Source organism: Pelophylax lessonae (assembly GCF_965119305.1).
Source record: "Pelophylax lessonae genome assembly, chromosome: 7".
Taxonomy (NCBI): Eukaryota; Metazoa; Chordata; class Amphibia; order Anura; family Ranidae; genus Pelophylax; species Pelophylax lessonae.
In genome coordinates this window covers 2992610-3007159 of record NC_138774.1, presented here as the reverse complement: position 1 = coordinate 3007159, position 14550 = coordinate 2992610, and the positions used below count along the sequence as shown (strand labels likewise).

At 44.8% G+C, this 14550-nt stretch overlaps 1 protein-coding gene across 1 annotated transcript in view; it reads left to right on the top strand.

The window, feature by feature from the left end:
- Nucleotides 1-14550, top strand: part of LOC309559874 (connector enhancer of kinase suppressor of ras 2-like) — a 655275-nt gene that overhangs the window by 395858 nt on the left and 244867 nt on the right. Inside the window, exon 7 of the mRNA XM_082263301.1 lies at nucleotides 8351-8410. Within this exon, the coding sequence (XP_082119427.1) occupies nucleotides 8351-8410 (60 nt within the window). The remainder of the gene's footprint in view (nucleotides 1-8350; nucleotides 8411-14550) is intronic.

Here is a 14550-nt window from a genome sequence, read left to right as displayed (position 1 = left end):
CCAGCAACAATTGACCCCCAGTAACATAAGACCCGCCCCCAGCAACAATAAACCCCTATACAAAAATAGATCCCCTCCAGCGACAATAGATCCCCCAGGAGCCAGCATCCATAGACCCTCCAGCACCCTATGCCATTACATAAATTTAGTAGCTGGAGGTGCTGGCACTGCCTTCCCCCTGAAAAACAAAACCCAGACTATTCTGTACACAGCCTGTGCAGACAAGAGCTGTGGGAGGGGCCCAGCAAGCTCCACCCACTAAAAGCTGCATGCAGAAAACTACAGAGGAGGCAGAGGCAAGACCAAAATTGTCTGTAAATCAATCCCCTGCAATCCCATGCACAGCAAGACTTAGATGAAAAACAATGAAGGAGAGAATAGGGAGCCAAGTAGGCTTAGATACATTGCACAGTGCAGGTAAAGCTAACACTGGGAGTTTGCTGGAAGGAGGCGGGAGCAGTGACCTCATCAATATGCAGCTTGTTCAATGAGTGGGCTGGTTATTACTTTTCAGTAAAGTCTACAGGAATCACGTCCCAGCATGATACAATGCACAGTAACAGCATGGCTCCCAACTGTCCCTGATTTCGAGGGACTGTCCCCGATTTGGTCCCTCTGTCCCTCTTTCCTCCTCATCTGTCCCTCATTTTGGTCTGATCTATATAGTTGTATAAAAAATCCACTATTTACCTATCAAAAGGTATTTCTCAGTGCTAAACCTTTCATCCAATTTCTAAATTGCTGCATTTGTAAATTTTGCAAGCCAGTATAAAGGAATAGTAATGGTAAAAAAAAAAGCACTTGGGGGTTTAATTCATTTTTTTTTTGTATATTTCTTCTTTAGGGGGCATAGCAGGGGGTGTGTCCTATGCCTACATAGTTTTTCTAATAGGTGTCCCTCCTTCTCATCTCAAAAAGTTGGGAGATATGAATAACAGTATCAAGAAAAAAAGCTCCACCTCATAAAAAAGCCGTCCTGAGCTCCAGTGAGTGACTTTGCCTAGGCTGAGATGTCATCTATGACTTCCAGTCGGTGTCTTTGCCGAGGCTGAGATGAGGTCATCCTTGACCTCCAGTCGGTGACTTTGCTGAGGCTGAAATGAGGTCATCCATGACCTTCAGTCAGTGACTTTGCCTAGGCTAAGATAATGTCATCCTTGACCTCCAGTTGGTGACTTTGCCAGGGGTGAGATGAGGTCATCCTTGACCTCCAGTTGGTGTCTTTGCCGAGGCTGAGATGAGGTCATCCTTGACCTCCAGTTGGTGTCTTTGCCGAGGCTGAGATAAGGTCATCCTTGACCTCCAGTTGGTGACTTTGCCAAGGCTGAGATGAGGCCATCCTTGACCTCCAGTTGGTGACTTTGCCGAGGCTGAGATTAGGTCATTCCTTGACCTCCAGTTGGTGACTTTGCCGAGGCTGAGATTAGGTCATCCTTGACCTCCAGTTGGTGACTTTGCTGAGGCTGAGATTAGGTCATCCTTGACCTCCAGTTGGTGACTCTGCCGAGGCTGAGATTAGGTCATCCTTAAACCTCCAGTTGGTGACTTTGCTGAGGCTGAGATAAGGTCATCCTTGACCTCAAATCGGTGACTTTGCCTAGGCTAAGATGAGGCCATTCCTAACCTCCAGTTGGTGACTTTGCAGAGGCTGAGATAAGGTTGGGCTGTCATCTGCTGTCCACGGGCACACTTAGGCTACATACCAGCGGGCTCTGTAGCTCTCATCCAACTGCATCTCTGCCTGGAGCAGTCTGTTTACCTCAGCTTTCCATTCCTTGTGCAGTTGTTTCCCCAGTAACAGTATTCGCACTTCGTACTGCGACCAGTACCTTTCCTGGATGGAGGGGAGAATATTTCCCTGGTGTCCCTGCTCACAGGCTAGCGCTTCCTTCTAGATTTCTCAGCAGACAGAATCATACCATCCCAGCAGGACCTGCCACTGACACTGGTCCCCTGTGCTGTATCCGCATCTCTTGCAACCTCCTTCCGAATTCTTCTTTCATGGTGGCTGATATTTGTACCTCTCCTCTACTGCTATCTGGACCTTGAAACCTGGGGGAGGTTTGGATGTCCCAGACTGCAGGACGCATTCCACTGCTTGCTATCAATGTGACTGAACTGTCCCACACTCTTCTTGAGTGCTTCCGTCAGTATACCGCTTCCTCCAGTCCGAACATAGATATCAGATATTATAGCTGCATTTTGCAACCAAGAACTAGGCAGGACTAACTCAGCTGCAAAACTGGAACTCTTTATTGAACAAGAACACAGGCTTTTTATACACTTGAAAATAGGTCAGTGACCACATGAACAATAACCCAGATATTTACCCAAAACATCACACAATGGTTTAGATAACGAGGTACAGCTGACTCAGGGCTAATCCCAGTATAAAGGACCCTTAAGAGTTTAGTCAAATTAGCCAACATATACTAGAAACATTAAGTTGATAAAACAACTAGCCACCTGAGCTCCCAGAGGTCTCATTTCAGGTCAGACTTACCAGCATTGAGCTCACAAAGTACAATACACATTATAACAAGTGTAAACACATCCCCCAATAGTTTGCTAGCATACAATAGGTGTCTAAATTCACACAATTAACATTGTGTGGAAGGCAGGTGGTTGAGCTGATGAGATTAACATCTGCTATGAGTCTGACTGTGTGAAGCAGTCCTTATTTGTAATGGGCAGCCAGGCCCTAACAGGGACCCCGGGTCTAGAGTCCCAGAGTCTGTGTGTCTTGGAGAGACATGGACTTGAATCCAAAGTAACATTACTCCAAGGGTCCCCCCAGCATACACCTCACAAAGAGTAGTGTTCCCTTAAAAACAAGGGCCCATAGTCAGTGGGTAAGAGGCTTGCTCCCAGTCCTCTCCAAAAGCCCCTGTGATCTAAGCCTAGGCTAAGATGATGTCATATTTGACCTCCAGTCTGTATCTTTGCCGAGGCTGGAATGAGGTCATCCTTGACCTCTAGTTGGTGACTTTGAGTAGACTAAAATTTCTGTCATCTTTGACCTCCAGTCTGTGTCTTTGCCGAGACTGAGATGAGATCATCCTTGACCTCCAGTTGGTGACTTTGCCGAGGCTGAGATGAGGTCATCCTTGACCTCCAGTCAGTGACTTTGCCTAGGCTAAGATGATGTCATCATTGACCTCCGGTCTGTGTCTTTGCTGAAGCTGAGATGAGATCATCCTTAACCCCCAGTTGGTGGTTTTGCTGAGGCTAAAATTAGGTAATCCTTGACCTTCAGTCGATGACTTTACCTAAGCTATGATAATATCATCCTTGACCTTCAGTTTGTGTCTTTGCCGAGACTGAGATGAGGTCATCCTTGACCTCCAGTTGGTGACTTTGCCGAGGCTGAGATGAGGTCATCCTTGACCTCCAGTCAGTGACTTTGCCTAGGCTACGATGATGTCATCATTGACCTCCGGTCGGTGTCTTTGCTGAAGCTGAGATGAGTTCATCCTTGACCTCAAATCTGTGATTTTGCCTAGGCTAAGATGAGGTAATTCTTGACCTCCAGTCGGTGACATTGCCGAGGCTGAGATAAGGTTGGGCTGTTGTCTGCTGTCCACGGGCAAACATGGGCTACATACCAGTGAAAGGGCTCTGTAGCACTCATCCAACCGCATCTCCACCTGGACCAGTCTGCTTCACTCAGCTTTACATTCCTTGTGCGGTTGTTTCCCCAAAAACAGCATTCACACTTCGTACTGTGACCAGTACCTTTCCTGGATGGAGGGGAGGATTTTTCCCTGGTGTCCCTGCTCACGGGCTAGCGCTTCCGTCCAGAGTTCCCAGCGGATTGAATCCTACCATCCTAGCAGGACCTGCTCTGACACTGGTCCCCTGTGCTTTATCCGCATCTGGTGCAACCTCCTTCCGAATTCCTCTTCCATGGGGGTTGGTATCTGTACCTCTCCTCTTCTGCTATCCGGACCTTGGATCCCGGTGGAGGTTTGGATGTCCCAGACTGCAAGAAGCATCCCAATGTGAGGAGTCCCAGATTCTGTGTGTCTTGGGGAGACATGGACTTGAACTCAAAGTAACATTACTCCAAGGGTCCCCCCAGCATACACCCCACAAAGAGCAGGATTCCCTTAAAAGCCAGGGCCCATAGTCAGTGGGTAAGAGGCTTGCTCCCAGTCCTGTACAGAAACCCTGTCCTGGCTAGGTCTGTCACACAGCCCTCATACAGAGGAGACATCTCCAGGAACATTCAGGTGGAAGCGGGAAATCATGCGGCATAATGCGTTTATTCTCATACCACTTGTTCCCATAGCGTTCCCCTCCCCCCTGGTTAGTGAAGCCTGACATTCCTCATCACAGAGGCTCCAGCATTCTGTATTTATTCCACCCAAACAAACAGAAAAGTTGGTAAAGTAACAAAACAAAGAAAAAATCCTTTTTGGAAAATGTAAGAAATCTGGAGACGGGAGAAAATGGCGAATTCCTCCAGGTGAGACTTCCTCCAGGTAAGACTTCCTCCAGGTGAGACTTCCTCCAGGTGAGACTTCCTCCAGGTGAGACTTCCTCCAGGTAAGACTTCCTCCAGGTGAGGCTTCCTCCAGGTGAGACTCCAGTGAAATGTTTGCTCTAGTTTTGGAAGGAGATGGGAAATTTCTGTGGTAGTTTTATTGCTGTCTGTGTCCCCAATGAGGGAGATTTTCCTTCAATTCCTGGCCCAGTGACACCCTGTTGCAACCCTAAAACACAGGGTGACACCAGAGAAGGAAGTAAGTAAAAATCTCACTAGTGGGGACATCAATAAAACTTTAAAGTGCAACTTTGGCTATTTTAAGTATTAAAAAAAAAAAAAAACACTTTTGCCTTATCCATTGATTTCAATGCATTTCGTCAAAATTGGGACATTTTTCTTAAATCTAAATTTGCAGAAATTTTGGGGAAATTAAAATTCTCACACCAATAACAGGCCTGTAGGCTTCTCACAGTGTGCATTAGAAGATAGAGCCCAACTCATTTCCTAGCTGGAGGACATCCAGCATCATCTAGCGCTTTCCTCTCCAGCTTGGCTGTCCATGACCCCACCCCTTTTCTTCCCAGCCTGGCTGCCCCTGGCTCCGCCCCTTTTATCCAGTGGATTTCAGTTCTTTCGATCATGGATGCTCAGCATGACATGTGGGCGGTCTTATAGTAAATACAGCCTGCCTAGGAATGGCCACTCCTCTAGACTGACATCCACCAATCAAGTTCTTTTGATATTTGCATAACTCCTCCCACTGCTTGCATCAGGACGGAGGGCTCTTTAGAGAAATACTAAGACCGGGGGGCTGCAGCAGACGCTCAAGTGACACTCTATAGCAGGGATCTTCAAACTACGGCCCACCAGCTGTTGCAGAACTACACATCCCATGAGGCATTGTAAAACTCTGACATTCACAGACCTGACTAGGCATGATGGGAATTGTAGTTCCTGAACAACTGGAGGGCCATAGTTTGAAGACACCTGCTCTATAGTATTCCCCATTGGTGTGCGCAGCCTATTGCTCTTTGCTTTGCTATTGCCTCTTGCACTTTGACACTACCCGCACTTCTCCACTTCACTTTCCCCACTCTTTTTTGTGTTGTGTGTGTTCACGTTTGTCTTTTTTTATGTGGCGGTTGTATACTTTATTACGGCACGATTAGTAGGGTGTAGGTCCTCGGGCCTGCCCTAAAATTCTTGGGAGGGGGTGGATATGGCCTTCTGGCTTAGTTCGCCTTCTCTCATGGGGTCTCCCTTCGGGGGAGCCCCACCTAGTACTTGGGGTGGGCTGTTTTGGCAGTCCTCCCAGAGAACGGGGTCTACCTGGTTTCGGCCAGGTAGGACCAAGTGAGTACCTTAGTCCCTGTCAGGAGCCTTGCGCCCCAGGGGATCAGGGTCAGGGCCTTTCCTTTTCGGAGGAGGGCCTTGTGTACGCCCTGAGCACTTTTTGTGTTTCTCACATTTTGCGTGTGTGCACTTTTTAATGCACCGGGTGTAGCTTGAGTGTGTTTCACACACCACGGGCTTTAAAAAATAAAATAAAAATTAGGGTGTGCACCCCAGAGCACAAACACATGTGTGTATATCATAAGCAGTGGATGGTGTCAGTAGAGCAAAGATTGGTGCCAGTAGGGTAGTGGACAGTAGTTTTTTATTTTTATTATTTTTTACATTTTTTAATTATTTTTTACAATATTATTTTTTTATTCTTATTTACATATTTTTTATTATTTACAATATTATTTGTTTTTATTATTATTTACAATAATATTTTTTATTACTTTTTTTAACATTTTTTAAGAAACCTGTTATAGGGCCTTTTTGAAATATCAAGGGTCTAAACAGACCCCTAATGTCTCACTTTTGAAACAGAGAAAGAAACTGACAGAAAATCCCTCCATTACAGGTTACCAGTTTAGAGTTGCACAGGAGGTTTGGTGATAGAAGTATTGTTCTTGCCCTGACGTTCGCAGTGATACCTCACATGTGTGGTGCAATCGCTGTTCATATATGTATACGGGACCAACGTATGTGAGACCGGGGCGCTTTACATTTTTTATTTATTTATTGGTGGGACTCTGGTACACTGACAGATGTTTTTGTGCACTTGTACACTGTGACAGATGTTATTCATCCATCGGTGGACATTACCAGATGTTATTTTTACAATGGGACACTATTTCAGATGTTTTGTGCACTGGGACACTGGTACAGATGTTCATGGGACACCGGTACACTGTGACATGTTTTGGACACTGGTACAGATGTTAATGGGACACTGGTACACTGTGACATTTTTTTTTTTTGCACTGGGACACTGGTACACTGTGACATTTTTTTTTTTTGCACTGGGACACTGGTACACTGTGACATGTTTTGTGCACTGGGACACTGGTACACTGTGACATTTTTTTTTTGCACTGGGACACTGGTACACTGTGACAGGTTTTGTGCAATGGGACACTGGTACAGATGTTAATGGGACACTGGTACACTGTGACATTTTTTTTTTTTTTGCACTGGGACACTGTGACAGGTTTTGTGCACTGGGACACTGGTACAGATGTTAATGGGACACTGGTTCACTGTGACATTTTTTTTTGCACTGGGACACTGGTACAGATGTTAATGGGACACTGGTACACTGTGACATTTTTTTTGCACTGGTACACTGTGACAGGTTTTGTGCACTGGGACACTGGTACAGATGTTAATGGGACACTGGTTCACTGTGACATTTTTTTTGCACTGGTACACTGTGACAGGTTTTGTGCACTGGGACACTGGTACAGATGTTCATGGGACACTGGTACACTGTGACATTTTTTTTTTGCACTGGGACACTGGTACACTGTGACATTTTTTTTTGCACTGGGACACTGGTACACTGTGACAGGTTTTGTGCACTGGGACACTGGTACAGATGTTCATGGGACACTGGTACACTGTGACATTTTTTTTTTGCACTGGGACACTGGTACAGAGGTTAATGGGACACTGGTACACTGTGACAGGTTTTGTGCACTGGGACACTGGTACAGATGTTCATGGGACACCGGTACACTGTGACATGTTTTGTGCACTGGTACAGTTGTTCATGGGACATTTGAGACAGGGACAGTGGTGCTTGGTGTACTGTGTGGGAATGGCTGCAGTATGTGTGATCTCTGTGTAACAATGTAGAGACTCGTGTCTCTGTTTACATTGTTTGATGGCTGTGATTGGACACAGCCATCACATGACTGGGAAGGCCAATCACAGCACCGATGTCTCAATCTGTGATGGGCTGTATCCGAAGGACACAACAATCACAGGATTGCTCCTCTGCGCAGCCTCCCATTCAGACCGACATACAGGTACATCCACTCAGAATGGGGAATCTCCCACCCGATCGCCTGTGTACATTCGCTGGGTGGGAGGAGGTTAAAAACCAAATTTGCCGGCTCAAGAGAACCACACATAGAGCGCTATGGCTTGGACCCCTCAAGGTCAAAATCCGACCCTTCCCTGTAATATGTGTGTTGGATAATAGGGAACCCCCAATGAGATGGCACCCAGTGTCAGCCATAGAAGAGTAAACAGGGGCCTATTAGACAGATGTGCTGATCCCCTCCCCCTCTTGGGGTTCACAGAGGGATTGATTCACTAAAACTGGAGAGTGCATGGCAGCCAATCAGCTTTCAGATTATTTGTCAAAGCCTAATTGAAGAAGTTAGAAGCTGATTGGCTCCCATGCACAGCTGCAGTAGATTTTAGTAAACCCCCCCCCCCCCTTCCCCATAGACCCCTCTATGAACTCTGATCTATACCAAGTCTGCAGTGTCTGATGTGACCTATTGAATGTCTCTCTTCCAGGGTATGTACATCAAGTCTACGTATGATGGTCTCCATGTCATCACGGGAACCACGGAGAATGTAAGTCCCAATAATCTCTTCTTCTTCTTCATTCCCAATCATCTCATTCCTTATTTTTCATCTGTGCTGCCCTCCGGGGCCAATAAATGGGATGAAATGGCTGGCTGGGGGGGGGGGGGGGATGAATGGTCGCCTGAAGGGGCATCTTTGGAAATCAGTCAACTCTCATTAGTTTTGGTTCGTAAGTGTAAGCCATGGTGACACCTGGATGGACAGTCTACATCGGGACACTCGGGGCACCCACCTAATGTGTGCAGTGCAGGCTCCAATTTAGTTACCATTCTCAGCCAGATACTACTGAATAATCGGAGTGCCCTAGGATGCCAGACCCCATTACAATCAATAATTGTTCTTCATGGGCCTCCTGTTCTCCATGGTCACTCTGTTTTTCATAGGCCCCCTGTTCTCCATGTTCCTTCTGTTCTCCATGGGCCCCCTGTTCTTCATGGACCCCCTGTTCTCCATGGTCCCTCTGTTCTCCATGTTCCCTCTGTTCTACATGTTCCCTCTGTTCTTCATGGACCCCCTGTTCTCCATGGGCCCCCTGTTCTTCATGGGCCCCCTGTTCTCCATGGGCCCCCTGTTCTCCATGGGCCCCCTGTTCTCCATGGGCCCCCTGTTCTCCATGGTCCCTCTGTTCTCCATGGTCGCTTTGTTCTCCATGTTCCCTCTGTTCTCCATGTTCCCTCTGTTCTCCATGGTCCCTCTGTTCTCCATGTTCCCTATGGGCCCCCTGTTCTTAATGGGCCCTTTGTTCTCCATGGTCCCTCTGTTCTCCATGGTCCCTCTGTTCTTTATAAGCCCCCTGTTCTCCAGGGTCCCCCTGTTCTTCATGGGCCCACTGTTCTTCATGGTCTCTCTGTTCTCCATGGGCCCCCTGTTCTTAGCGGCTCTGATGTGGTAGCACCTCTCTAGTGACACCATATACACCAGAACAGAATATATACAAGGAACAGCCGATGTGTCAGGGACCTCCCAGGACACTTACCTCCTGCATTCTATATATCAGATTTATTCTCTCTAATAGAGTTATTATATGTATTATATCTGTATGCTATAATGGAATTATAATTGTATACATTGTATCTACAGTATTCTCTATAACGAAGTTATCATTGTATACATTGTATACAGTGGGTACGGAAAGTATTCAGACCCCCTTAAATTTTTCACTCTTTGTTATATTGCAGCCATTTGCTAAAATCATTTAAGTTCATTCTTCTTCCTCATGAATGTACACATAGCACCCCATACTGACAGAAAAACACAGAATTGTTGACATTGTTGCAGATTTATTAAAAAAGAAAAACTGAAATATCACATGGTCCTAAGTATTCAGACCCTTTGCTGTGACACTCATATATTTAACTCAGGTGCTTTCCATTTCTTCTGATCATCCTTGAGATGGTTCTACACCTTCATTTGAGTCCAGCTGTCAGGGTCCGGACTGGCGGCAGGTGATGGCACTGGAGGTGGATCCTCTGTGTCAGTGAGGGATTGGCGTGGACCGTACCAGGGGACCGGTTCTAAGTTACTACCGGTTTTCACCAGAGCCCGCCGCAAGGCGGGATGGACTTGCTGCGGCGGTAGCAACCAGGTCGTATCCTCCGGTAACGGCTCAACCTCAAAGACAGCTGATTCAGGCGCGGTACAGAAGGACAAGGTAAAGGCAAGGTCAGACGGAGCAAAGGGTCAAGGCAGGCGGCAAGGTTCGTAGTCAGGGGCAACAGCAGAAGGTCAGATACACAGGCAGGGAACGCTACACCAAAAGCTTTCTCAAGGTACCAAAGGCAACAAGATCCGGCAAGGACAGGAAGGGGAAGTGGGTTTTTATTGAATTTGGGCTGATTGGACCAGGCACCAATTAGTGGTGCACTGGCCCTTTAAATTTACATGCTGCGGCGCGCGCGCCCTAGGGAGCGGGGCCGCGCGCGCCGAGAGGAGGAAGGAACCCGGCGTGCGCCGGGAGCAGAGAGGACCCGGCGGGTGAGTTCCACTAATGCGGGGGAACAGCGCTCACGGTCGGGGACGCCGACCGGAGCGCTGCAGCCCGCAGCACGCCTTAAGTGCTCGGGGGAAGCCACGGAACCCGGAGCACTCGGCGTTACACCAGCTGTGTTTGATTATACTGATTGGACTTGATTAGGAAAGCCACACACCTGTCTATATAAGACCTTCCAGATCACAATGCATGTCAGAGCAAATGAGAATCATGAGGTCAAAGGAACTGCCTGAAGAGCTCAGAGACAGAATTGTGGCAAGGCACAGATCTGGCCAAGGTTACAAAGAGATTTCTGCTGCACTTAAGGTTCCTAAGAGCACAGCGGCCTCCATAATCCTCAAATGGAAGACGTTTGGGACGACCAGAACCCTTCCTAGAGCTGGCCGTCCGGCCAAACTGAGCTATCAGGGGAGAAGAGCCTTGGTGAGAGAGGTAAAGAAGAACCCAAAGATCACTGTGGCTGAGCTCTAGAGATGCAGTCAGGAGATGGGAGAAAGTTGTAGAAAGTCAACCATCACTGCAGCCCTCCACCAGTCGGGGCTTTATGGCAGAGTGGCCCGACGGAAGCCTCTCCTCAGTGTAAGACACATGAAAGCCCGCATGGAGTTTGCTAAAAAAACACCTGAAGGACTCCAAGATGGTGAGAAATAAGATTCTCTGGTCTGATGAGACCAAAATATAACTTTTTGGCCTTAATTCTAAGCGGTATGTGTGGAGAAAACCAGGCACTGCTCAGCACCTGTCCAATACAGTCCCAACAGTGAAGCATGGTGGTGGCAGCATCATGCTGTGGGGGTGTTTTTCAGCTGCAGGGACAGGACGACTGGTTGCAATCGAGGGAAAGATGAATGCGGCCAAGTACAGGGATATCCTGGACAAAAACCTTCTCCAGAGTGCTCTGGACCTCAGACTGGGCCGAAGGTTTACCTTCCAACAAGACAATGACCCTAAGCACACAGCTAAAATAATGAAGGAGTGGCTTCACAACAACTCTGTGACTGTTCTTGAATGGCCCAGCCAGAGCCCTGACTTAAACCCAAATGAGCATCTCTGGAGAGACCTAAAAATGGCTGTCCACCAACGTTTACCATCCAACCTGACCGAACTGGAGAGGATCTGCAAGGAGGAATGGCAGAGGATCCCCAAATCCAGGTGTGAAAGACTTGTTGCATCTTTCCCAAAAAGACTCCTGGCTGTATTAGATCAAAAGGGGGCTTCTACTAAATACTGAGCAAAGGGTCTGAATACTTAGGACCATGTGATATTTCAGTTTTTCTTTTTTAATAAATCTGCAACAATGTCAACAATTCTGTGTTTTTCTGTCAGTATGGGGTGCTATGTGTACATTCATGAGGAAGAAGAATGAACTTAAATGATTTTAGCAAATGGCTGCAATATAACAAAGAGTGAAAAATTTAAGGGGGTCTGAATACTTTCCGTACCCACTGTATATTCTCTATAGTGGAGTTATCATTGTAAACATTATATAATGTACATTGTATATATTCTCTGTAATGGAATTATTATTGTATACATTATATATATATACACACCCTTTATTGAAGATATAATTGTATACACTGTATACATTCTTTATAGTAGAGTTTTCATTGTATACATTGTATATATTCTCTATAATGGAGTTTTCATTGTATACATTGTATATATTCTCTGTAGTGGAGATATCATCGTATACATTGTATATATTCTCTATAATGGAGAAATGATTGTATACATTGTATATATTTTCTATAGTAGAGTTATCATTGTATACATTGTATATATTCTCTATAGTAGAGTTATCATTGTATACATTGTATATATTCTCTATAGTAGAGTTATCATTGTATACATTGTATATATATTCTATAATGGAGATATCATTGTATACATTGTATATATTCTCTATAATGGAGATATCATTGTATACATTGTATATATTCTCTATAATGGAGATATCATTGTATACATTGTATATATCCTCTGTAGTGGATTTATCATCATTAGAAATTACCAATAATCTCCCCAGAATATGGCCAAATGGATTCACACTGTGCCTCCCCTCCCCCCTCCTCGTCCCCTCTCGTGTGTCCTAGATTGCACTTCAGACACTTTATAAAGCGCCTCCGATTATGTTCTACAGAGGGTTACTTAAAATTCCGTGTCCGAGCGTTATTACAATTTGCCGCTCTATGAGTTTCAATTATAAGGCGGCCCCGGGGGATTAGATTAATATACATTCACCGCGTCCTTACAATAAAAAAGCGTCAGACGCCGCCACGCGACATCGTGTTTGGGTACGCGTGTTTATATTTAAAAATAATAATGCAGACGGCGTAGTAAATAAAAACACCTGGAAATAAAATTTCCCGACCGGCTTTCATGTAAAATAGATTCTTATGAACAAATTTCCAGCTGAAAACGTGGAGGAATACCAATCAGAATCAGCCGAGTCCCAGCAGATAAATGTTTGGTTGCGATAGCCTGCAGCTAATCACGCCATAATAGACTCACAATGCGTTATTATTGGGTGTTCCCACTATCAACCGACAACTAGCAAGCAGCGGGAAGATGTAAGGAAAGGGTCATCTGCATATTTGATCAAAGACAAAAATGCTCAATTGTGAATTTAGCCTTAAAGAGTAACTTCACTTTTCTTGACAATACCCGCCCCCCCCCCCCCAACCACCACCCCCACCCCCGGTGGGTGATCTATGTACATTGCAGGGACTGGGAGTTAATAAACTTTGTAGAAGATTCTGACCTTTTGTTTTCCTGCGCAGACTGATTCTGAATGGGAGGGTCTGGTTCATTATAATCACCCGGTGCACTCTCAGTGTTCTGAAGAGGAAAGTGGCAGTGTCTGCATCCCTTTAGTAGTATTTAACCCTTTGGGGAGTATACAACCAAAACTGAAATTCCTGCTGCAGGGGATGCCTAAAATCTGACTTGTATCTTAGTGGAGGCTTCTGGGAAAACCAGTGAGCCAATCAGGCAGGAAATTAAATTTCTGGGGGTTCCATATACCATCAGTGCACAGAGCACCTCCAGGCAGCCATATTGAATTTTATAGAAAATTAAAGCTGCAGATTGAAAGGGAAAGATAATTTTTTTTTCACATTACAATATGATTTGTGTAGCAATTGTATGTGCTGGGGATGCACCAATACCATTATTTGACAATTATTAAGGGTACCGATACTTTTTTTTTTTTAGTACACGCCAATTCCAATTACACTTCAGCAATTTTTTTTGTTTACACTTCAGCTGCCAGCAATGGTACAAAGCATTAAAGTTATTTACAAATTAAATAAATGTATTTATTTTTTTTAAATTTTGCATTTTTTTTTCAATGTGAAATCTGTAAATATACGTTAAAGGTGTAAAAATAATAACGAACAAAGCAAACGAAAAAAAAAGTTTTAATTATTCATAGTTAATAAAATAGAAGTGAACAAAAAAAAAAATTAGCAGGAAAATAATAATTAAATGGAATAGATTAAGGAGTTAATTAAGGCTGATTAGAGTCAATTAAGGGATAATAAGGGGTTAAACAGGAACATTTAATAAAAAGCAAAAAAAAATAAAGATAAAAAAAAAAAAAAAAACATTTTTTTTTTTTTTTACTTGACAGTTTGCTTTAACCAGTTCTGGATCGGAAGGATTTACCCCCCTTAATGACCAGACCATTTTTTTTTGCGATTCGGCACTGCGTTACTTTAACTGACAATTGTGCGGTCGTGCAACGCTGTACCCAAATAAAATCGATGTACTTTTTTGCTAAAAAAATGTGAAGATTGGTGATGGCGCTACCTATAAGATAAATGAAACCATATATAGTGCCCCTAGTGACGTGAAAGGGGGTATATTGGTTGGGTGACCCACAAATAGTGCATTGTCATAAATAAAAATAAATGAAATATAAATGAAAACGTGGGAACAAATATTTATTCAAATAAACCAATGAATACAGGGAATAAAGTGAACTGATAACGTGACAGAAAACCCACAACCACAAGTATGTGAATGGATTATGAATAAACTGATAAATGTGCCACATACATGTGTATAAATATTGGTGAAAAAAATGTGGATGGGTGAAATTCCACGAGTGGCCACTGGGTGGCGTAAAATGTTC